The 23,533-nt window shown below is 43.3% G+C and overlaps 1 protein-coding gene across 3 annotated transcripts; it reads right to left on the bottom strand.

The window, feature by feature from the left end:
• Positions 1-945: 945 nt before the first annotated feature.
• On the bottom strand, positions 946-9,897 carry LOC110536285 (leukocyte surface antigen CD53). Of its 3 annotated transcripts, XM_021622001.2 has the most exons (9): positions 9,752-9,897; positions 8,640-8,777; positions 7,832-7,915; positions 4,819-5,007; positions 4,355-4,429; positions 3,990-4,103; positions 3,664-3,756; positions 1,698-1,781; positions 946-1,374 (listed from the first exon to the last, which is right to left on the bottom strand). In XM_021622001.2, exons 3-9 carry the CDS (start codon positions 7,892-7,894, stop codon positions 1,306-1,308), a joined length of 687 nt encoding a protein of 228 aa, XP_021477676.1. In that variant the 5' UTR covers positions 7,895-7,915; positions 8,640-8,777; positions 9,752-9,897; the 3' UTR covers positions 946-1,305. The 3 variants fall into 3 exon arrangements, with proteins under 3 accessions (XP_021477676.1, XP_021477678.1, XP_021477677.1); XM_021622003.2 differs by lacking the exon at positions 8,640-8,777; XM_021622002.2 differs by lacking the exons at positions 8,640-8,777; positions 9,752-9,897 and having other exon boundaries at positions 7,832-8,500.
• Positions 9,898-23,533: the final 13,636 nt, after the last annotated feature.

The following is a 23,533-nucleotide window of genomic DNA, read 5'->3' as shown; positions in this document are numbered from 1 at the left end:
CATGTTAATGTGATGAAATGAAAAATCCCTGAAATGTTCCATAGGCACAAAAGCTTATTTTTCTAAAATGTGCACAAATTTGTTTACATTCTTGTTAGTGAGTATTTGTCCTTTGCCAAAATAATCCATCCACCTAACAGGTGTGGCATATCAAGAAGCTGATAAAACAGCACGATCATTACACAGGTGCACGTTGTGCTCGGGACAATAAAAGGCCACTCTGAAATGTGCAGTTTGTCACACAACACAATGCCACAGATGTCTCAAGTTTTGAGGGAGCATGTAACTGTCATGCTGACTGCAGGAATGTCCACCAGAGTTGTTGCCTGATAATTGAATGTTCATTTCTCTACCATAAGCTGCATCCACAGAAGAGTATTTCTGTATGTAATAAGGCCCTTTTGAGTGGAAAAAAATAATTCTGATTGGCTGGGCCTGGCTCCCCAGTGGGTGGGCCTATGCTCTCCAAGGCCCACCCATGGCTGCACCCCTGCCCGTCATGTGAAATCCATAGATTAGAGACTAATGAATTTCTTTCAATTGACTTATTTCCTAATATAAACTGTAACTCAGTAAAAACTTAATTGTTACATTTTTATTTTTGTTCCGTATATTAAGGTGGTGTGAAAAACTTTATCATCCTTTATTTCCTTGTTACAAACACAAACAACCCAGCCCAAAAAATGTGGTTGCGTTTTCACTTTTAACAAAGGCTCCTTTTATCCGACTTCATCGCCCTCGTTGTTATATTGTGAAACCACCAGCTACATCAGATAAGCTAAAAATAGTGGTTATATGAACACTCACAAAGCAGGTTGAAAGTTAGTGACAGGAAACCATGTGATTTTGAGAAGCAGCTGTCACAAATAACATAAGTAACTACACAGTCAGTCACTGCGTAGTTACAAAGATCGAAAAGTAATTTCAGTCAGGTTCATTGTGGGGTTAAAATGAAATAACAGCTCAATGTTTATTGAATTATTTGGGTTGTTTACAAAATGTGTCAGTACAGTCACAGTATCAATAGTATTATATAGCATTCAAAAGTGCAGGTAGGTAGCCTAGCTGTTAAGAAGACAAAAAGGACACTGGTTCGAACCCACAAACTGACTAGGTGAAAACTCTGTCGATGTGCTCTTGAGCAAATTGCTCCTGTAAGTCACTCTGGATAAGAGTGTCTGCTAAATGACTAAAATGTAAATATGCCCTTCTTTTAGCATGTAATGAAATGAAACATCATAGGGAGCATGAACCGAGAGGGGATTATTTTACAAAAAACAAACATAAAAATAAACACTGTTTTTATCATTTGTAGCTGAGTCCAGACTGGCTTATATGGCAGAACAGAGTCACGGAAAAACACATGCCCAGGACCTACCAACATAGAAAAAAAATGGATGTGTTAGCCTACATGGTGTTCTGGTGGAGTTTTCATTTCCATCTAATACATGTTTAAAAACTCATGCAACAGCCCCCCAAATGGCCATACATAGTGCATGGGCTTATCTGGTCAAAATGAGTGCACACTGCATCATATAGGGAATCGGGTGCCATTTGGGACACAATACATATATCTTAGAAGCTATACATGATGATTGACAGTTGACAGTTTATCGTGGTCAGGAATAAGACATGTTTGTCATGTGAATGTGGATAAACCCAACCCTGTATTAACAAGTATGGGAAGATGACCATACCTCAATAATGCAGAGCACAATCACAGCAACTCCAGTGGCTAGGAAGTTCCCCTCAAACCAGGCCTTCAATTTATTGTAACAACCCTGAGATGAAGAAGAGAAAACATTGCTGTGACAGCTATATATTTTTTACGTACAGTACCAGTCAAAAGTTCGGACACACCTCATTACAGGGTTTTTCTTTATTTTTACTATTTTCTACATTGTAGAATAATAGTGAAGACATCAGAACTATTAAATAACACATATGGAATCATGTAGCCACCCTTTGCCTTGAGGACAGCTTTGCACACGCTTGGCATTCTCTCAACTAGCTTCATGAGTTAGTCACCTGGAATGCTTTTCCAACAGGAGTTCCCACATATGCTAAGCATTTGTTGGGTGCTTTTCCTTCACTCTGCGGTCCAATTCATCCCAAACCACCTCAATTGGGTTGAGGTCGGGTGATTGTGGAGGCAAGGTCATCTGATGCAGCACTCCATCACTCTCCTTCTGACAGCTGATGCTTAAAGTTAGAGAGGGAGATATAAGACTCCACCTTCAGAGATTTTTGCAATTAGTTCCAGTCATTGGCAGCAGAGAACTGGAAGGAAAGGCGGCCAAAGGAAGTGTTGGCTTTGGTGATGACCAGTGAGATATACCTGCTGGAGCGTGTGCTACGGGTGGGTGTTGCTATGGTGACCAGTGAGCTGAGATAAGGTGGGGATTTACCTAGCAAAGTCTTATAGATGACCTGGAGCCAGTGGGATTTGCGACGGATGTGTAGTGAGGGCCAGCCAACGAGAGCATAGAGGTCGCAGTGGTGGGTAGTATATGGGGCTTTGGTGATAAAATGAATGACACTGTGATAGACTCGTCCAATTGTGTTGGGGGCTATTTTGTAAATGACATTGCCGAAGTCAAGGATCTGTCGGATAGTCTGTTTTACGAGGGTATGTTTGGCAGCATGAGTGAAGGAGGCTTTGTTGCAAAATAGGAAGCCGATTCTAGATTTCATTTTGGATTGGAGATGCTTAATGTGAGTCTGGAAGGAGAGATTACAGTCTAACCAGACACCTAGGTATTTGTAGTCGTCCACATATTTTAGGTCAGAACCGACCAGAGTAGTGATGCTAGTCGGGCGGGAGCGTGTGGGCAGCAATCAGTTGAAGAGCATGCATTTAGTTTTACTAGCATTTAAAAGCAGGAACGGAAGGAGTGTTGTATGGCATTGAAGCTCGTTTGGAGGTTTGTTAGCACAGTGTCCAAAGGGCCAGATGTATACAGAATGGTGTCGTCTGTGTAGAGGTGGATCAGAGAATCACCAGCAGCAAGAGCAACATCATTGAAATATACAGAGAAAATAGTCAGCCCGAGAATTGAGCTCTGTGGCACCCCCATAGAGACTGCCAGAGGTCCGGACAACAGGCCCTCCGATTTGACACACTGAACTCTATCTGAGAAGTAGTTGGTGAACCAGGCGAGGCAGTCATTTGAGAAGCTAAGGCTATTGACTATGCCGATAAGAATGCGGTGATTGACAGAGTCGAAAGCCTTGGCCAGGTCAATGAAGACGGCTGCACAGTACTGTCTTTTATCGATGGCGGTTATGATATCGTTTAGGACCTTGAGCATGACTGAGGTGCACCCGTGACCAGCTCGGAAACCATATTGCATAGTGGAGAAGGTACAGTGGGATTCGAAATGGTTGTTTATTAACTTGGCTTTCAAAGATTTTAGAAAGGCAGGGTAGGATGGATATAGGTCTATAACAGTTTAGGTCTAAGGTGTCTCCCCCTTTGAAGAGGGGAAGACCATTATGTGGTACCATTCCATTTCAATTCCAGTCAACTCAGAAAGTAAACCAAATTTGAATTCCAATTCAAAATGTTCATCATTGAAAAGCATTGAAGGGCATTGTAAATGGAATTTCAGTGTACTTCCTGAATTGACCCCAAGCCTGGCAGCATATATCTTTCCAGTATACCGGCTGATTGATGTCACATTGGGTCTTGGAGCAGCAGGACGCAGGCACTTTATCCTTCCAGTCACTTGAGTTATGGACCCCACAGCACTGGAACTACATGTATGTAATAGAATTAAACATGACAAAAGCAGTGTTATCAACACATGAAACAACATCACATTTCCACTCACTTTTGTTCACATGCCTGGGAGGGCTAAAGAGGGAGTATACATGTTTCATTGTAAAGTCTCAGTGTCTCCGTATAAGACCTGGTCATATAGTACATAGGGTACCATTTGGGACACACACTAAATGTTTCTTATATATATTTCACAGCACATGCTCACCATGGTCTGAATGATGTCCCAGTCGCCCTTGCTCATTGTTGAATTCCCACCTTTAGCTGATTCCCTGGACTTCTCCAGACTGTCTGTGAGATCCCTCTGTAGGAAGCTGTCAATCTAAGCACACACATTAATTACTTGGCAGTATGAACATCTCATAAAACACTACCTGATTATCTCCTGTCATCTTTGAGCTTTCCTCACAACAATGGCCCTCTATCAATCCCTGACGTTCCTCATGTAAATTAGTAATGTATTAAAGTTCTCTTCTTCACTTCAATTTCTGTCACCCCTCTCAAACCTCCTCCCAACATCCCAGTGCCCACATCCCAGTGCCCACATCCCAGTGCCCTTCTGCTATATCTTACATTGCTCTCATATAAAAGCAGTAAAAAGGCTGCAGTCAGCTCCACCAACATCAGAATGAACAGCAGGATGGAAAACTGAAAATCAAGAAAATACAAGTGTTTGTAAGTCATTTTAATTTAAGCAAAGACAGTGAATGATCCCCACCTGGGCAAAAACAGGTTGAATCAATATTATTTCCACTTCATTTCAACCCAAAAATTCAATGTGATGACATTGAATCAATGTGGAAAACTGATTGGATTTGAAAAAAATTAATCAACAACAGGGAATTTTGTATTTTTTTCACCCAACTTTTAACTTAAATCCAACGACAGGGTGACATTGTTGGATGATTTCATGTTGAATTCATGTTAGACAACTCAACCAAATGTAAATCAAAACTAGATGTTGAACTGATGTCTGCCCAGTGGGATGAGACCAATGTCTCAAAAAAATATGAAATTATGTCAAATGTGAGACCTACAGTGACAAGGAGGCAGCGGTTCTCTTTCAGGGCCCCCAGGAACCCCAGGAAGGACACACAGGTCATGATGATGCCGGTGATGAAGATCATGTTGGCAATGTTCAGGGAGGACAGGGATGGGATGAGAGACGACACCTTAGAGTTCATCATCATGAACACTCCAAAACCAAACCCTGCAGTTCCACAGATCTGACAAGAACCAAACACAACAGCATGTGTTCAACATACAGTACCAGTCAAAAGTTTGGACAAACCTACTCATTCAAGGGTTTTCCTTTACTTGATGATTTTCTACATTTTAGAATAGTAGTGAAGACATCCAAACTATGAAAAAACACATATGGAATCATGTAGTACCAAAAAACTGTTAAACAAATCTAAATATATTTTATATTTGAGATTCCTCAAAGTAGCCACCCTTTGCCTTGATGTCAGCTTTGCACACTCTTTGCATTCTCTCAACCAGCTTCATGAGGTAGTCACCTGGAATGCATTTCAATTAACAGGTGTAACTTATTTTCTTCTCAATGCATTTGAGCCAATCAGTTGTGTTGTGACAAGGTAGGGGTGGTGTACAGAAGACAGGCCTATTTGGTAAAAGACCAAGTCCATATTATGGCAAGAACAGCTCAAATAAGCAAAGAGAAACAACAGTCCATCATTGCTTAAGACATAAAGGTCAGTCAATAAGGAACATTTCAAGAACTTTGAAAGTTTCTTCAAGTGCAGTCACAAAAACCATCAAGCGCTATGATGAAACTGCCTCTCATGAGGATCACCACAGGAAAGGAAGACCCAGAGTTACCTCTGATGCAGAGGATAAGTTCATTAAGAGTTACCAGCTTTAGAAATTGCAGCCCAAATAAATGCTTCACAAGAGGTCAAGTAACAGACACATCTCAAGATCAGCTGTTCAGAGGAGACTGCGTGAATCAGGCCTTCATGGTCGAATTGCTGAAAAGAAACCACTATTAAAGGACACCAATAAGAAGAGACTTGCATGGGCCAAGAAACACGAGCAATGAACATTAGACCGGTGGAAATCTGTCCTTTGGTTTGATAAGTCCAAATGTCTGATTTTTGGTTTCAACTGCCATGTCTTTGTGAGATGCAGAGTAGGTGAACGGATAATCTCCGGATGTGTGGTTCCCACTGTGCAGCATGGAGGAGGAGGTGTGATGGTGGTGTGGGTGTGCTATTTAGAATTCAAGGCACACTTAAACAGTATGGATACCACAGCATTCTTGCAGCGATACACCATCCCATCTGATTTGCACTTAGTGGGAATATCATTTGTTTTTCAACAGGACAATGACCCAACAGACCTTCAGCTTGTGTAAAGGCTATTGACCAAGAAGGAGAGTGATGGAGCGCTGTATCAGATGACCTGGCCTCCACAATCACCCGACCTCAACCCAATTGAAATGGTTTCGATGGGTTGGACCGCAGAGTGAAGGAAAAGCAGCCAACAATGGCTCAGCATATGTGGGAACTCCTTCAAGACCGTTGCAAAAGCATTCCAGATGAAGCTGGTTGAGAAAATGTCAAGAGTGTGCAAAGCTCAAGGCAAAGGGGGGCTAATTGAAGAATCTCAAATATAAAATACATTTTGATTTGTTTAACAATTTTTTGGTTACTGCATGATTCCATATGTTATTTCATAGTTTTGATGTCTTAATTGTTATTCTACAATGTAGAATAATCTGTGCAAATATATCCTCCAAACACTGGCTTCGAGGACATAATCACTTTAATACAACGGGTTACCAACACATTTTCATTAAAAACATTATTTTGATGAATTTATTCATACTATTTCATCCTTACACAAGATCTTACACAAATCTAGGGTTGCTACCCAATTTATTTACCTTTATTTAACTAGGCAAGTCAGTTAAGAACAAATTCTTATTTTCAATGACAGCCTAGTGGGTTAACTGACTGTTCAGGGGCAGAATGACAGATTTGTACCTTTTCAGTTCGGGGGTTTGAACTTGCAACCTTCCGGTTACTAGTCCAACGCTCTAACCACTAGGCTACCCTGCCGCCCAAGCTGGCTGGTCGTTTGTTCTATCGTTTCGGGTGGCTAGAGATGCGACCCAGCCATCCAGTAATTTTGTTTTGTATCTATGGACGCAACCCAGTCGTTCAGTCTTTTTGTTCTGTATCTATGGATGCGACCCAGTCATTCAGTCTTTTTGTTCTGTATCTATGGACGCAACCCAGTCGTTCGTTGTAAATGTTCCATTGCCATACTGGCTGGCAACGTTCTTATCCCTTGCTTACTAGCTAGCCAACTACGGCTAACAATCACATCAAAAAGTGCATCCAGAATAACAGCAAAGAAACCGTATTTGCATTTGTTTCAGCTGTTTTCTAGTGACATTTATTTAAATACACAATAACAATGATCTAATGAGGCGCAATTTCACCTGCCATAGAAAATGTGCTCTCTAGTCAGGGCACTATTGTTCAAAGGAGCTGGTCAACAACACAGCTAACACAATCACTTCAAACAGAAGCTGGAAAGACTGCATGCTAGCTGCATTTCGTTTCGTTTGACCTTTTTTCAATTGACATTTCTGTGTATATATCCATTAAATAAATACCGGCTGATTCATGATTTCAACTGGTTGAGAAACGCTGTCTCGTCACGACACGTTCATTACCATGGGACAGCTGGAGATCGAATTTGAATATTGAAGCAACGTTGTAAATGTCGGAGAGACAGACAGCAAGTTGTATGCAAATCTCCGCTTTTGAAAACCAAATGTTAGTCTAAAAAAAGTGGAACAGAGTAAATAGGCATTTTAAAGTCATAGATTTAGCCGGTGGTAAAGTGTGGAATAGACACCAGCTGGAATGCGGTTTTAACCAATCACCATTCAGGATTAGACCCACGCGTTGTACAAATTGTGATAAATGGACACTGAAATATTGAACATGTTTTTTTTTTTATCTCATTGAGGGAAGGAAGGGTAGAAGATAACAGATGGATGTTTGGGATACGTACAAAGCACAAGAAGTTAACCACACACATGGTGTATTTCAAGCACTTGAGACAATTTTGAGCCATTTCCCAGAAGTGCGTTCAGACCTGAAAAAACAAAACAAGAGACAGATAAACACACAGTGTGCCAACAGATCAATGAAAAGCGTGCCTTTAACACAGAAACCATCAGTGAAAACAGCAACATACAATACCACACAAATGCTCAGCAAAGATTGTTTAAAAACTGTGAGGACACCTTTGAGTCAGATTTGAATTTTGATCATCCAAAGAAATTAGAAGGAGCATGGTACAATTGTCTGAGACTGAGTAGTGAGGCCATCAAGTGTCACACAGTATGAGGAAATGAGCCTGCTTTATCTGGTTTCCTGTGTATAATAATTCCTTTAAATTTACCCAGGGGACCAGGCTGGTTTTCATCATAGTTTTTACACTGATGTTAGTTAAGACCAAGACAGCTTGATATTGATTTAGTCTTTGAGGAAATATCTGTGTAAGTAAACCAACATCATAACAATATTTCATTCATCTGCGGGATGAATGTGGGTAGATTTGTACACCTTCTTCAGGTTAATATGCTGAACAAAAAAATAAATGCAACATGGAACAATTTCAATGATTTTACTGAGTTACAGTCCACATGGTGAAATCAGTCAACTGAAATAAATTCATTTGGCCCTAATCTATGGATTTCACATGACTTGAAGGGGCACAGCCATGGGTGGTCACAGGCCCACCCACTAGAGAGCCAGGCCCAGCCAATCAGAATATGTTTTTCCCCACTAAAGGGCTTTATTACAGACAGAAATACTTCTCAGTTTCATCAGTTGCCTGGGTGGCTGGTCTCAGATGAACCCGCAAGTGAAGAAGCCGGATGTGGAGGTCCTGGGCTGGCGTGGATACACGTGGTTGGCGGTTGTGAGGCCGGTTGAAAGTACTGCCAAATTATCTAAAATGACATTGGAGGTGGCTTATGGTAGAGAAATTAACATTCAATTCTCTGGCAACAGCTCTGGTGCACATTCATGTAGTCAGCATGCCAGTTGCACGCTCCCTCAAAACTTGAGACATATGTGGCATTGTTTTGTGTGACAAAACAACACATTTTAGATTGGCCTTTTTTTGTGGGCCCCCAGCACAAGGTGCACCAGTGTGTAACGATCATGCTGTTTAATCAGCTTCTTGATATGCCATACCTGTCCGGTGGATGTATTATCTTGGCGAAGGAGAAATGCTCACTAACAGGGATGTAAACAAATTTGTGCACAAATCTTGAGAAAAATAAGCTTTTTGTGCGTATGGAACATTTCTGGGATCTTTTATTTAATCTAATGAAACATGGGACCAACACTACATGTTGCGTTGGTATTTTTGTTCAGTAATGTGTCCAACCCAATATCACCCTCATCCTCTGAAACCATGCTGTGTCTGTAATTGATAAACATATTGAAATGAAACTGTTTCAATGTCAAATTTAAAATGTACTTCATTTCCTCCTTGACATTCAAGCTAATTTCAATTACTGCCAAATGACCTCTAAGAGCCTAAGAAACCCCAAACTACCCTACCTTTCTTGTTATACCACATTTATAAAATGTCTTCAAATAGATGTTTTCAATCATACTGACAACATTACATTTTAGATTGTTCTCACACAAGGTTTAATAATTTATAGTTACTCTCTCTTTATAAACCCATGACCAATGTTTCTTATCCCTTGGTTAGCTATGTCTATTAGATCAATAGACTCGTGCAGTAAGTCACTCATAACAATCAAAATACAATCAAATGTCCTCCCTGTTTTATAACCAACAAAATATAACTTTCAATTAAAGATGATGACATTGAGACGTCATTAAATTCCTGTGAGAATGGTATTGATTGAGCTTTAGTGAATTAAGAAAATGTCAACCTTGTGCTTACCTTGTCAGTTGAAATAGTGATACAAGTGTAACTCAAGCAAAATACCCCCTACAATACATTGTTTAGAGGATGCACTGCTCCTTTCACTTTACCGTACTGGTACTTCCCATTCTTATTAGAATCTGAAGGCAAGGGGTTTGTCAGTTCATTCTACTTCCTTATTCTGGGGCACACTGGGACAAATCTATACTGAGAACTTGTGCCGTGCATTTTAAACTAGCAAAAGGAAACACACAAGGTCAAAAGCTGTGGTAACCATTTTCTACCAGTGGAGGGGAATGTTTTCAACTATAAATAACCAATGATCAAAAAATATTTTCTGAAGTAAAAACTGACACATTGTTGTTTCAGTCATGCCTACTCTGTAAGAGTGAAAATGTGCTATGCACATCCACATTTTGAGAGGTAATCAATGGTTTAATACACAGGTAGGAGCAGTCAGAAATGTAGATTATTATTGTTTACATACATTTTTTTCTGTAAGTTTGAAACAACCCCTATAACATACATATATATTAGTCTCTCAGGTGAGATTCATCCAGAATGAAATCAAAACATGAAAATACAGAATGATACCTGAAAATGGCTCAGTCTCAATGGCAACTGTTCTTGTCAGATGCTTGGTCATTATGTTAAGTACTCATAACATAACTTCTCTCAAAAAAGGTACCCGATTGCTTTGTGTTCTATTTACAAACAGTGAATGAGATCCTGTATTGCGTAATAAGCCAGTTGAAAGTCATGGGTTCTTCTTTTACTTGTAACCATATCCATTACCACTGAAGTGTCAGAAGATGGGGACGGTGAAACACAGGCAAATCAACAGCAAACAATAACAGAAACATGTTTTGGATGCATAGTCAGGACATTTGAAATAAGACCACAGTCTTATAGACTAAGGAAGAGGAAACAGGCTAGACAGGAAACAGGCTAACAAGTAGAATGAAGAAGATGGTGAGAATCACATTGGCATCCTATTCCCTATATATAGTGCACTACTTTTGACCAGGGTCAATAGGGCTTTAGTCAAAAGTAGTGTACTATATTGGGAATAGGGTGCCGTTTGGGACACACACATTGATCCAAATAAGTAAAAGCGTAGAAAGTATACTGTACCTGCAGCAGAATGAACAGGGGGACCACACCTGCTCCAGTGCTGAGAAAGTTCCTCCCCAGTTCCTGAGCTTCATATGACAGCCCAGAAAGAGACAGAGGTTATGTTGTTGTGACTGTTGAACTATGTCACCTCCTGTTGGGCACACTACGAATCAACTGCACCCATGGTCCCGGTAAAGGTTGACGGACATGACACGGAAGCTCTATTAGACTCCGGAAGTATGGTTACGCTCGTAACCATGAGCCTGCTGAACCAGGAGACCGAACGGGGTAGGTGTACGGTAACACATAGCAGTATCCAACCGGATGGACCAACATTGTAACACCACAAGGGAGTTGCCAGATGATGGTGGATGCAAAACCAGAGTTGCCGGTACCTCCTAGTGGGATGGGATTGTCCGCTGTTTGCGGCACTATGGGGGCACGAGCTGAAGAAAAAGATACGAGCCGGCCGAAGGAGAGAGCGGCGACGACCCATCGCCTGTACGGCCCGGAAGCAACCGGTTGACCAACCTTTATCTACGGGTCCGGAGTCGGAGGGGGTGCCGGAACCCAACCCCCTGGGGAACCACTGGAGGAGGAACCCAGCCACCCCCTCCTCAATTTCGAGGGTCCAGTCGAGACACCTGCTGGGGGCCAACTGAGGGGACGTCCCAGTGGTAGGATACGAACTTGAAAGCCGTCACAATCCAAGTGATAGTGGTGGATGGACAGCTACTTCCGGGGGTGAGTGACTGGCAATACCCTAATTTCCAAATCAAGAATAACTTTTTGTATCAGGTGTCGCGCCAACAGGTGGAACTTTGAGAAGTATTGTTGCTGCCCAGACGGTACGTGGGAAGCGTTCTTCAGCTGGCCCACACCCAGCTGTTGGGGGCGCACCTGGGAATGGAGAAAACCCGGGAATGAATCGCAGCCCGGGATGAGGAAGGCCGTGGAAGACCACTGTCGCAGCTGCCCGGAGTGTCAACTCACTGCCCCAAAAGCACACATCCGAAACCCTCTGGTCCCCCTACCTATCATTGGGGTGCCCTTTGAACGCATCGCCATGGACATATTGGGACCCCTGGTAAAAACAGCATGAGGACACGGTACATCCTGGTGATAGTAGATTATGCCACCCGGTATCCCGAGGCCATTCCCCTATGGGCTGCGGTATCCAAAGGAATCGCCTGGGAGCTGTTCCCAGGCATGTTCCCAGGCATCCCGAACGAGATCCTGACAGACCAAGGTACTGAGTTTATGTCCCGCCTAATGAAATAGTTGTGTGCTCTCCTGCAGATCAAGCAGATCCGGACCTTCGTTTTTCACACGCAGACGGATGGTCTCGTCGAGCACTTCAATAAAACGCTCAAACAAATGCTGCAGAAGGTCATCGAGCAGGACGGGAAGAACTGAGATCAGTTACTACCCCACCTAATGTTCTCAATCCGAGAAGTAGCCCAGTCCTCCACTGGGTTTTCCCCTTTCGAACTCCTCTACGTGAGGAGGCCACACGGCCTACTGGACCTCGCCAAGGAGGTGTGGGAAGCCCAACAGACCACCTTAACTTGTTATGGCTGGGGGCAGTATTGAGTAGCTTGGATGAATAAGGTGCCCAGAGTAAACTGTCTGCTACTCAGGCCCAGTTGCTAATATATGCATATTATAAGTAGATTTGGATTTAGATTTATTATTAGTAGATTTGGATAGAAGACAGTCTGAAGTTTCTAAAACATTGAATGATGTCTGTGAGTATAACAGAACTCATGTGGCAGGCAAAGACCTGAGACAAAATCCAACCAGGAAGTGGGAAATCTGAGGATTGTAGTTTTTCATCTCATTCCCTAACAAATGCAGTGTCTATGGGGTCAAACTGCACTTCCCAAGGCTTCCACTAGATGTCAACAGTCTTTAGAACCTTGTTTGATGCATCTACTGTGAAGTTGTTACGGTGCGTGAATGAGGACCCAAAAGCGAATTAACTTAAACAGAGCTTCTTTAATTACCAAACATAGGTAGGCTCAGACGGACCGGCAGATTCCGACAGGACAAGACAAGGTTACAGCAAACATGACGACAGTCTGGTTCAGGCATGAAACACAACAAACAAGAATCCGACAAGGACAGGAGCAGGAACAGAGAGAGATATAGGGACCTAATCAGAGGGAAAAAGGGAACAGGTGGGAAAAGGGGTGACGAGGTGGTTAGGAGGAGACAAGGCACAGCTGGGGGAAAGAGGGGGAGAAAAGGTAACCAAACAACAACCAGCAGAGGGAGACAGGGTGAAGGGAAAGGACAGAGACAAGACACAACATGACAGAAGTGGGGGCGAATGAGAGGGGAATGAGTCAGAGGTCTGCCAGAGAGCCACGAGCTGGCCACTCGCATTCACGTGAGAGTTAGCTTGAGTTCCATTGCATTTCTGAAGACAAAGGAATTCTCCGGTTGGAACATTATTGAAGATTTATGTTAAAAACATCCTAAAGATTGATTCTATACATCGTTTGACATGTTTTTACGGACTGTAACGGAACTATTTGACTTTTTGTCTGCTCCTAGTGATCGCGTGTCATGATTTTGGATTACTGGGCTAAACGAGCGAACAAAAAGGAGGTATTTAGACATAAATTATGGACATTATCGAACAAAATAAACATTTATTGTGGAACTGGGATTCCTGGGAGTGCATTCTGATGAAGATCATCAAAGGTAAGTGAATATTTATAATGCTATTTCTGACTTCTGTTGACTACACAACATGGCGGATATCTGTTTGGGTTGTTTTGGTCTCTGAGTGCCGTACTCAGAGTATTGCATGGTGTGCTTTTTTGGTAAAGCTTTTTTGAAATCTGACACAGCGGTTGCATTAAGCAGCGTGGTAGAGCACATGGAGATGATGAGGGAGCAGATGACAGCCATATGGCCAGTTGTGAGGGAACATATGGAGAAGGCCCAACGCGCCCAAGCCCAGGTCTACAATCGGGGAGCCCAGCCCCGAGAATTGTAGGTGGGAGACAGGGTGTTGGTCTTAATCCCCACGGACGAAAGTAAGTTCCTGGCAACACGGCAATTACCGCGTACGACAACCAGGGAGACGGAAACCCCAACAGATATACCATGTGAACCTGTTGAAGAAGTGGCACAAGAGGACAGCCTTGTCCGTGTTATGGTCGGGACCCAGGACGCCAACTGTACCAGTGGTGGTCCCGAGCAACAAGGACCTCAACCCGGTCCAGAAGCAAGAGCTCAGGGAGCTCGTCGATCGGAACACGGTGGTGTTCTCCGAGAAGGGGAAACGGTACGAAAGAGGCCATATCGGATTCCGGAGGCCCGAAGGTAGGCAGTGAAACAAGAAGTGGAGGCTATGCTGAGGATGGGGGTCATTGATGAGTCCATGGTGCAGCCCCATCGTGTTGGTTCCCCATACCGGACGGTAGCCTCTGCTTCTGTAATGATTTCCGGGGTGTGAACGACATAAGCTTATTCGACGCCAACCCCATGCCGAGGGTGGACGAGCTCATCGACCGATTGGGAAAGGCCCGGGTACATCAGCACCCTTGACCTGACCAAAGGATATTGGCAGGTACCGTTGGCAGCCTCCTCCTGGGAGTAGACAGCGTTCTTGACACCAGGCGGTTTGTATCAGTACCAGGTGCTCCCGTTCGGTCTCCACGGAGCCCGCCCACATTCCAGCGACTGATGAACAGAGTGCTTCGACCCCACCAGCAGTACGCAGCAGCCTATCTGGATGATATCATCATCCACAGCCAAGGTTGGGAAGAGCACCTGACTTGCCTCCAGGCGGTGCTGGACGTGCTCAGACAAGCCGTATTGACCGCAAACCCCAAGAAATGCAAATTAGGGTTCGAGGAGGTGGAGTACCTGGGGTATTTGATCGGACGGGGGAACGTCAAGCCCCGGGAGAGGAAGGTTTACGCTGTACGTGACTGGCCCGTTCCACGCTCCAAGACACAGGTCAATGCCTTCCTGGGACTGGCAGGATACTATAGCCGGTTTATCCCCAACTTTGCAGCTATAGCTTCCCCCCTCACCGATCTAACCAGGGCCCGCCTCCCGAAAACTGAATTGGACAGACGAGACAGGAGCGCCGTTCAGCCGTCTGCTACCATCCGATTCTTGTAACACCCGATTTCCAGATGCCGATGGTGGTCCAGACGGATGCATGTGATACGGGACTATGGGCCGTTCTGTCCCAGATACACGATGGGTAGGAGCACCCCATCATGTACATCAGCCGAAAGCTGATACCTAGAGGAAAAAAGTACTCTATTGTTGAGAAAGAGTGTCTAGCGATAAAGTGGGCGCTAGACACTCTCAAGTATTACCTGTTAGGTACCCACTTCACCCTGGTCACAGACCATGCTCCCCTGGTCTGGATGGCCAGGGGAAACGACACAAACGATTGGGTCACCAGGTGGTTCTTGTCCCTTCAACGCTTCTCTTTTTCTGTTGTGCACAGGTCAGGGGCGATGCATGGAAACGCGGATGCCCTTTCGAGAAGGGAGACATGCGTAGCACTGAAGACAGTCCCCTCTCCGACAGAGCTTAGGGGGGAGGTGTGGCCTACAGCAGGTCAGCCACCAGGAAGGAGGAGACTTGTCGAGGCCTGGTGACAGGCTGAGTATACATCATGAGGCGATGGCTCCATCTGCTGGACGTGCCAGGTCTCAACGGATTCTGAACTAATTGGGGCTGATTGGGAGTTTGTGAGTAATCAAGGGCTGATTGCTTACCAGTTGTGCAAGTCCCATAAAGCTACCAGAAGGGCAGCAAACAGGGGAGAGAGTGTGGGAAGAAAGGACTCCTGTATAGTTGGGGACGGTTGCAGAGGTAACAGGAGTGAGTTCAGTTTTTGATCCCCACAGGATACAGCAAGACCCGGAGCCAAGAAGATGGTATCCCGGAAAGAGTCTCATGGGGGAGACCTATTCTTTTCTTTTTGAACTATAATTTTTATAAACCCCTTTGAAACTGAGCTAAACCTACTCTGTCTGTGTCTGATCTGTGTAAACGTTTTGACCCAACTCCCTGGTCTGACACACTATGCATAGTCACTTTACCCATACCTACATGAACAGTGCCTTCGGAAAGAATTCAGACACATTGATTTTTTCTACATTTTGTGATGTTACAGCCTTATTCTAAAATGTATTAAATAAATAAAAAATCCCCAGCAATCTACACACAATACTTCATAATGACAAAGAGAAAACAGATTTTTTTTCTGATTTATTAAAAACTAAAAACAGAAATACCTTATTTACGTAAGTATTCAAACCCTTTGCTATGAGACTCAGAATTGAGCTCCAGTGCATCCTGTTTACATTGATCATCCTTGAGATGTTTCTACAACTTGATTGGAGTCCACCTGTGGTAAATTCAATTGATTGGACATGATTTGGAAAGGCACACACCTGTCTATATAAGGTGCCACAGTTGACAGTGCATGTCAGAGCAAAAAGCAAGCCATGAGGTCAAAAGAATTGTCCATAGAGCTCCGAGACAGGATTGTGTCGAGGCACAGATCTGGGGAAGGGTACCAAAACATTTCTGCAGCATTGAAGGTCCCCGATAACACAGTGGCCTCCATCATTCTTAAATGAAAGAAGTTTGGAACCACCAAGACTCTTCCTAGAGCTGTCCGTCTGGCCAAACTGAGCAATCAGGGGAGAATGGCCTTGGTCAGGGAGGTGACCAAGAACCTGATGGTCACTCTGACAGAGCTCTAGAGGTCCTCTGTGGAGATGGGAGAACCTTCCAGAAGGACCAACTCTGCAGCACTCCACCTGCTGCTCCAGTTTCAACTGTTCTGCCTGTGGCTATGGAACCCTGACCTGTTCACCGGACGTGCTACTTGTCCCAGACCTGCTGTTTTCAACTCTATAGAGACAGCAGGAGCGATAGAGATACTCTTGAGATATCAGCTGATGTAAGAAGGGCTTTATAAATACATTTGATTTGATTTTACTTTATGGTAGAGTGCCCAGATGGAAGCCACTCCTCAGTAAAAGACAGATGACAGCCCGCTTGGAGTTTGCCAAAATGCACCCAAAGACTCGCAGACCATGAGAAACAAGATTCTCTGGTCTGATGAAACCAAGATTGAACTCTTTGGCCTGAATTCCAAGTGTCACTTCTAGAGGAAACCTGGCACCAACCCTACGGTGAAGCATGGTGGTGGCAGAAACATGCTGTGGGGATGTTTTGCAGCGGCAGGAACTGGGAGACTAGTCAGGATCAAGGGAAAGATGAACAAAGCAAAGTACATAGAGATCCTTGATGAAAACCTGCTCCAGAGCGCTCAGGACCTCAGACTGGGGTGAAGGTTCACCTTCCAACAGGACAACAACCCTAAGCAGACAGCCAAGACAACGCAGGTGTGGCTTCGGGACAAGTCTCTGGATATTCTTGAGTGGCCCAGCCAGAGTCCGGACTTGAACCCGATCAAACATCTCTGGAGAGACCTGAAAATAGCTGTGCAGCATTGATCCCCATCCAACCTAACAGAGCTTGAGTGGATCTGCAGAGAAGAATGGGGGAAACTACCCAAATACAGGTGTGCCAAGCTTGTATTGTTATACCCAAGAAGACTCGAGGCTGTCAACGCTGCCAAAGGTGCTTCAACAAAGTACTGAGTAAAGGGTCTGAATACTTATGTAAATGTGCTATTTCAGTTTTAAATTTTTAATACATTAGCAAAAATGCTTTGTCATCATGGGGGAAAAAATGTTGTATTCAAATTTACAATAAGGCTGTAACCTAACAAAATGATAAAAAGTCAAAGGGTCTGAATACTCTTAGAAGGGACATATTACCTCAATTATCTCAACTAACCTGTACACATTGACTTGGTACCGGTACCGGTGTATATTGCCTCGTTATTGTTTTTTTTACTGTGTTATTAATACTTATTTTTGTGTAAGTAAGCATTTCACTATTCGGTGCATGTGACAAATCAAATGTGATTTGATTTATTCTATGTCCAGGTTACCCATCAGGTCTTTCTAAAAAGAAAGTGTCAATCTGTGTGGCAAACAGGTCACATGTTTATATGACAAATACTACCACCATTACCATGTTCAAATCAGGTCATAAGAACAGCAGAGAAGCCTTGAGATGTCTCTTGTCTCCCTCTCAAACACAATGGCCAGCTCCACCAGCATCAAGCTAAACAACAGGATGCAAAACTGCAATTACAACAGATCACAAATCACTCACAGACCACAGGCACCTTTATAGAGCACTTCTTTGACCAGGGTCTTATAGAGTGGCATTTGGAACGCGTACCTTTTCTGCAAAGTCCTTGACAAATTACCTAATAAAATAACGAGTAAAGAATATCTGTGCAAACTCACAGTGATGAGCATACAATGGTTTTCCTTCATGGGTGATGATTCATGATTCCCAGGTAACACAGAGGTCACGATGGTTCCCCTGACTACCAGGGTGTTGGTAGGGTTGATAGGGCAGAGGAATGTGATGAGAGAGAAAAATCTAGATTACATCACCTGGAAATCTCCAAAACCCACGATGAAGGCACCACACAACTGGAACATAAGGTTTGCATCAGGGTCAAAAAGGGGAATAGATGATATTGTAGAACTCTCAAACTGTTAATATTAAAATGTAGACATTTGAGAGAAAAAAAAATGTACAGGAATAAAAATATTTTTGATGACTTAGTATTAACAAAGTATCTGAATAGAAAGTGGTGTTTACGCTTTTATCCCCTCTACAGGATGCATTTGATATTATAGAATTATGATGTCACCAATCATTTCACATTTTAGAGATGATAAATAATGTCTAATCCAGTTTTACAGTAGGAAAGCAGCTGCTTCAAGTTACCATGACTACTCCTTAGGTATAATGGTTGAAGTGTTGACAAGACAGCACTGTTCCGTATGGCAAACCAGCATGGGGCCTGACCCAAGCATATTTTTCATTTCATACACAATTTAAACTGAATCCAATTTATTGCATGATTTACCATTACAGAGCCATGACTGACAGTATGCCACTAATTGTCAGAGCCTGCTGCAGTTTACTTTTTAAGTCTAGATTTACTTTACATAATCAGATCTTTTGTATTTCACTGAAACTTAAATGGTTGTGGTGATTTTAAGTGATATAACTTTCAAACATCTCATCAACAATCTATAATAAAAAAGGTCAATTGTCCTCATTATTATTTATTGTACAGTCGTGGCCAAAAGTTTTGAGAATGACAAAAATATTAATTTCCACAAAGTTTGCTGCTTCAGTGGCTTAAGATATTTTTGTCAGATACTGAAGTATAATTACAAACATTTCATAAGTGTCAAAGGCATTTATTGACAATTACATGAAGAGAGTCAATATTTGCAGTGTTAACCCTTCTTTTTCAAGACCTCTGCAATCCACCCTGGCATGCTGTCAATTAACTTCTGGGCCACATCCTGACTGATGGCAGCCCATTCTTGAATAATCAATGCTTTGAGTTTGTCAGAATTTGTTGGTTTTTGTTTGTCCACCTGCCTCTTGAGGATTGACCACAAGTTCTCAATGGGATTAAGGTCTGGGGAGTTTCCTGGCCATGGACCCAAAATATCGATGTTTTGTTCCCCGAGCCACTCAGTTATCACTTTTGCCTTATGACAAGGTGCTCCATTATGCTGGAAAAGGCATTGTTCATCACTAAACTGTTCCTGGATGGCTGAGAGAAGTTGCTCTTGGAGGATGTGTCAGTACCATTCTTTATTCATGGCTGTGCTCTTAGGCAAAATTGTGAGTGAGCCCACTCCCTTGGCTGAGAAGCAACCCCACACATGAATGGTCTCAGGATGCTTTATTGTTGGCATGACACAGGACTGATGGTAGAGCTCACCTTGTCTTCTCCGGACAAGCTTTTTTCCGGATGCCCCAAACAATCGGAAAGGGGATTCATCAGAGAAAATGACTTTACCCCAGTCCTCAGCAGTCCAATCCCTGTACCTTTTGCAGAATATCAGTCTGACCCTGATGTTTTTCCTGGAGAGAAGTGGATTCTTTGGTGCCCTTCTTGACACCAGGCCATCCTCCAAAAGTCTTTGCCTCACTGTGCGTGCAGATGCACTCGCACCTGCCTGCTGCCATTCCTGAGCAAGCTCTGTACTGGTGTTGCCCCAATCCCACAGCTGAATCAACTTTAGGAGACAGTCCTGGCGCTTGCTGGACTTTCTTGGGCGCCCAGAAGCCTTCTTCACAACAATTGAACCGCTCTTCTTGAAGTTCTTGATGATCTGATAAATGGTTGATTTAGGTGCAATCTTACTGGAAGCAATATCCTTGCCTGTAAAGCCCTTTTTGTGCAAAGCAATGATGATGGTGCGTGTTTCCTTGCAGATAACCATGGTTGACAGAGAAAGAACAATGATTCCAAGCACCACCCTCCTTTTGAAGCTTCCAGTCTGTTATTTGAACTCAATCAGCATGACAGAGTGATCTCCAGCCTTGTCCTCATCAACACTCACACCTGTGTTCATGAGAGAATCACTGACATGATGTCAGCTGGTCCTTGTGACAAGGCTGAGATGCAGTGGAAAAGTTTATGGGGGATTCAGTTCATTTGCATGGCAAAGAGGGACTTTGCAATTAATTGCAATTCATCTGATCCCTCTTCATAACGTTCTGGAGTAAATGCAAATTGCCATCATACAAACTGAGGCAGCAGCCTTTGTGAAAATTAATATTTTTGTCATTCTCAAATCTTTTGGCCACGACTGTACTACTGTTGTTTCAGCTGTGTCTGAAACAAAACATAAATCTAATAAAAATAATAATATAAATTATAATATCTCAGTAAAATCTACTGTAAAAACTAAAAATCACTGAAGAGGACACGGTACCGTACAAACAAATCGATACAAATTAGTCCACAACGTTCCCTCAGTTAAAACAGCAGATATAATACCTGGGTACCACTATACTTTTGGGTGTTGACTGTTGACAGGTAAGGGTTGGAGGTGACATAAGACAGAAAGAAGAGAGAAAGAAGAATCAAAGGGAACTCTGCAGGACAATATTTGTTGTCAGACACCTAAGTGAAATATATACTTCACAGTAGAGTCGCCCCTCTATACACAGAATCACAATGTTTGAAGTTACAAGTAAATGCCAGAGCAATGAATAGAGCGCAAAGCCAATCTTAATATGCAAGGACCTTTTCATACATTCACAGAGTGGGTGGAGTCCCTTTCACTTGATCCTCTACTATTAACATTTTAGTTATTTAGCATACACTCTAATACAGAGGAATTAGGGTTAAGCTCCTTGCTAAAGGGTACATCGAAAGATATTTCAATGGGATTTGAACCAGTGAGCTTTCCGTTACTGGCCCAAAGCTCTTAACCACTAAGCTATCTGCCGCTCAAACATAAACACCAGTCATCTTCACCTCCTGGCCTTGGAGGTGTTTTACTTTGTTTACAGTATTGAGTAATTACCAATGTAAAACAGTCCAATGTTTATCTATCAGGCTTGGGGACAATTCCATTTAAATTCCAGTCAATTCAGGAAGTACACTAGCATTCCATTCAAACCTCTTCAATAGCTAGGTTTCCATCCAGTTGCGACAGATTTTCATGAAAATATTCTAAAATCCGCATAAAGAAAATATGAGCATTTTCCCTCCAGTTGTATTTTCCACCAAACTGACTTGTCGCAGATAAAAATCAGTGCGTGATGTCTAGTGCACAAAAAAAAATTGCTTACATTTTCATGCTCTGAATAAAAATCGAATGTTCACTGTGTTTCCCCTTTTCAACTCTATGGATAGTTTTGTTACAAAAACTGTCGCGTTAAATAGCAAATGTGCCTACTCTGGCACATCGGCTCTAGCCAACAGCTCGGAGACAGTGCGGGAAGGCTAGTCTACATGATGAGATTATGGAAAAGAGCGAGAATGTTTTAAATGTATTTGTCAAAACAGAAGTCAAGCATTGGGATCACCATGTCACCAGAATACGACCCTTGACATTTATTGGAAAGGATCATCAAGCTCATACCATGCACTTTCACCACCTTGTGAACTTCATCATCTGTCGCCTAATTTAACCGGCATGGTTTCCCGATTCGCAGTGGGAGGACCAAATCAAATCGTATTGGTCACATACGCATGGTTAGTAGATGTTAATGTGAGTGTAGCGAAATGCTTGTGCTTCTAGTTCCGACAGTGCAGTAATATATACCAAGTAATCTAGCAAATTCACAACGACTACCTTATACACACAATGTAAGGGGATGGAATAATAATATGTACATATCAATATATGGATGAGATATGGCCATGCGGCATAGGCAAGGTGGTTTAAACTACAGTATATACAAATGAGATGAGTAATATAGGATAAGTAAACATTATTAAAGTGGCTTTATTTAAAGTGACTAGTGATACCTTTATTAAATCCATTTATTAAAGTGGCCAGTGATTTGAGTCAGTATGTTGGCAGCAGCCTCTCTATGTTAGTGATGTCTGTTTAACAGTCTGATGGCCTTGAGATAGAAGCTGTTTTTCCGTCTCTCGGTCCCAGCTTTGATGCACCTGTACTGACCTCGCCTTCTGGATGATAGCCGGGTGAACAGCCAGTGGCTCGGGTGGTTGTTGTCCTTGATTATCTTTTTGACTTCCTGTGACATCGGGGGCTGTAGGTGTCCTGGAGGGCAGGAAGTTTGCCCCCGGTGATGCGTTGTGCAGACCACACTACCCTCTGGAGAGCCTTGCGGTTGAGGGCGGTGCAGTTGCCGTCCCAGGCGGTGATACAGCCCAACAGGATGCTCTCGATTGCGCATCTTTAAAATAGTTTTTGGTAACAAGACAAATTTCTTAAGTCTGTTGCGCCTTCTTCACCACGCTGTCTGTGTGGGTGGACCATTTCAGTTTATCCGTGATGTGTACGCTGATGAACTTAAAACTTTCCACCTTCTCCACTGCTGTCCCATTGATGTGGATGGGGGGGTGCTCCCTCTGCTGTTTCCTGAAGTCCACGATCATCTCCTTTGTTTTGTTGACGTTGAGAGGTTATTTTCCTGACACCACACTCTGAGGGCCCTCACCTCCTCCCTGTAGGCTGTCTCGTTGTTGTTGGTAATCAAGCCCACCACTGTAGTGTCGTCTGCAAACTTGATGATTGAGTTGGAGGCGTGCATAGCCAGCCACGCAGTCATGGGTGAACAGGGAGAACAGGAGAGGGCTGAGAAAGCACCCTTGTGGGGCCCCAGTGTTAAGGATCAGCGGGGTGGAGATGTTATTTCCTACCTTCACCACCTGGGGGCGGCCTGTCAGAAAGTCCAGGAACCAGTTGCACAGGGCGGGGTTGAGACGCAGGGTCTCAAGCTTAATGATGAGTTTGGAGGGTACTTTGGTGTTGAATGCTGAGATGTAGTCAATGAACAGCATTCTTACATAGGTATTCCTCTTGTCCAGATGGGATAGGGCAGTGTGCAGCGTGGTGGCATTGCATCGTCTGTGGACCTATTGGGGCAGTAAGCAAATTGGAGTGGATCTAGGGTATCAGGTAGGGTGGAGGTGCTATGATCCTTGACTAGTCTCTCAATGCACTTCATGATGACAGTGAGTGCTACGGGGAGATAGTCATATAGTTCAGTTACCTTAGCTTTCTTGGGAACAGGACCAATGGTGGTCAT

The sequence above is a fragment of the Oncorhynchus mykiss genome, chromosome 11 (genome assembly GCF_013265735.2).
Source record: "Oncorhynchus mykiss isolate Arlee chromosome 11, USDA_OmykA_1.1, whole genome shotgun sequence".
Classification (NCBI taxonomy): domain Eukaryota; kingdom Metazoa; phylum Chordata; class Actinopteri; order Salmoniformes; family Salmonidae; genus Oncorhynchus; species Oncorhynchus mykiss.
This window is presented reverse-complemented; position numbering and strand designations above follow the sequence as displayed.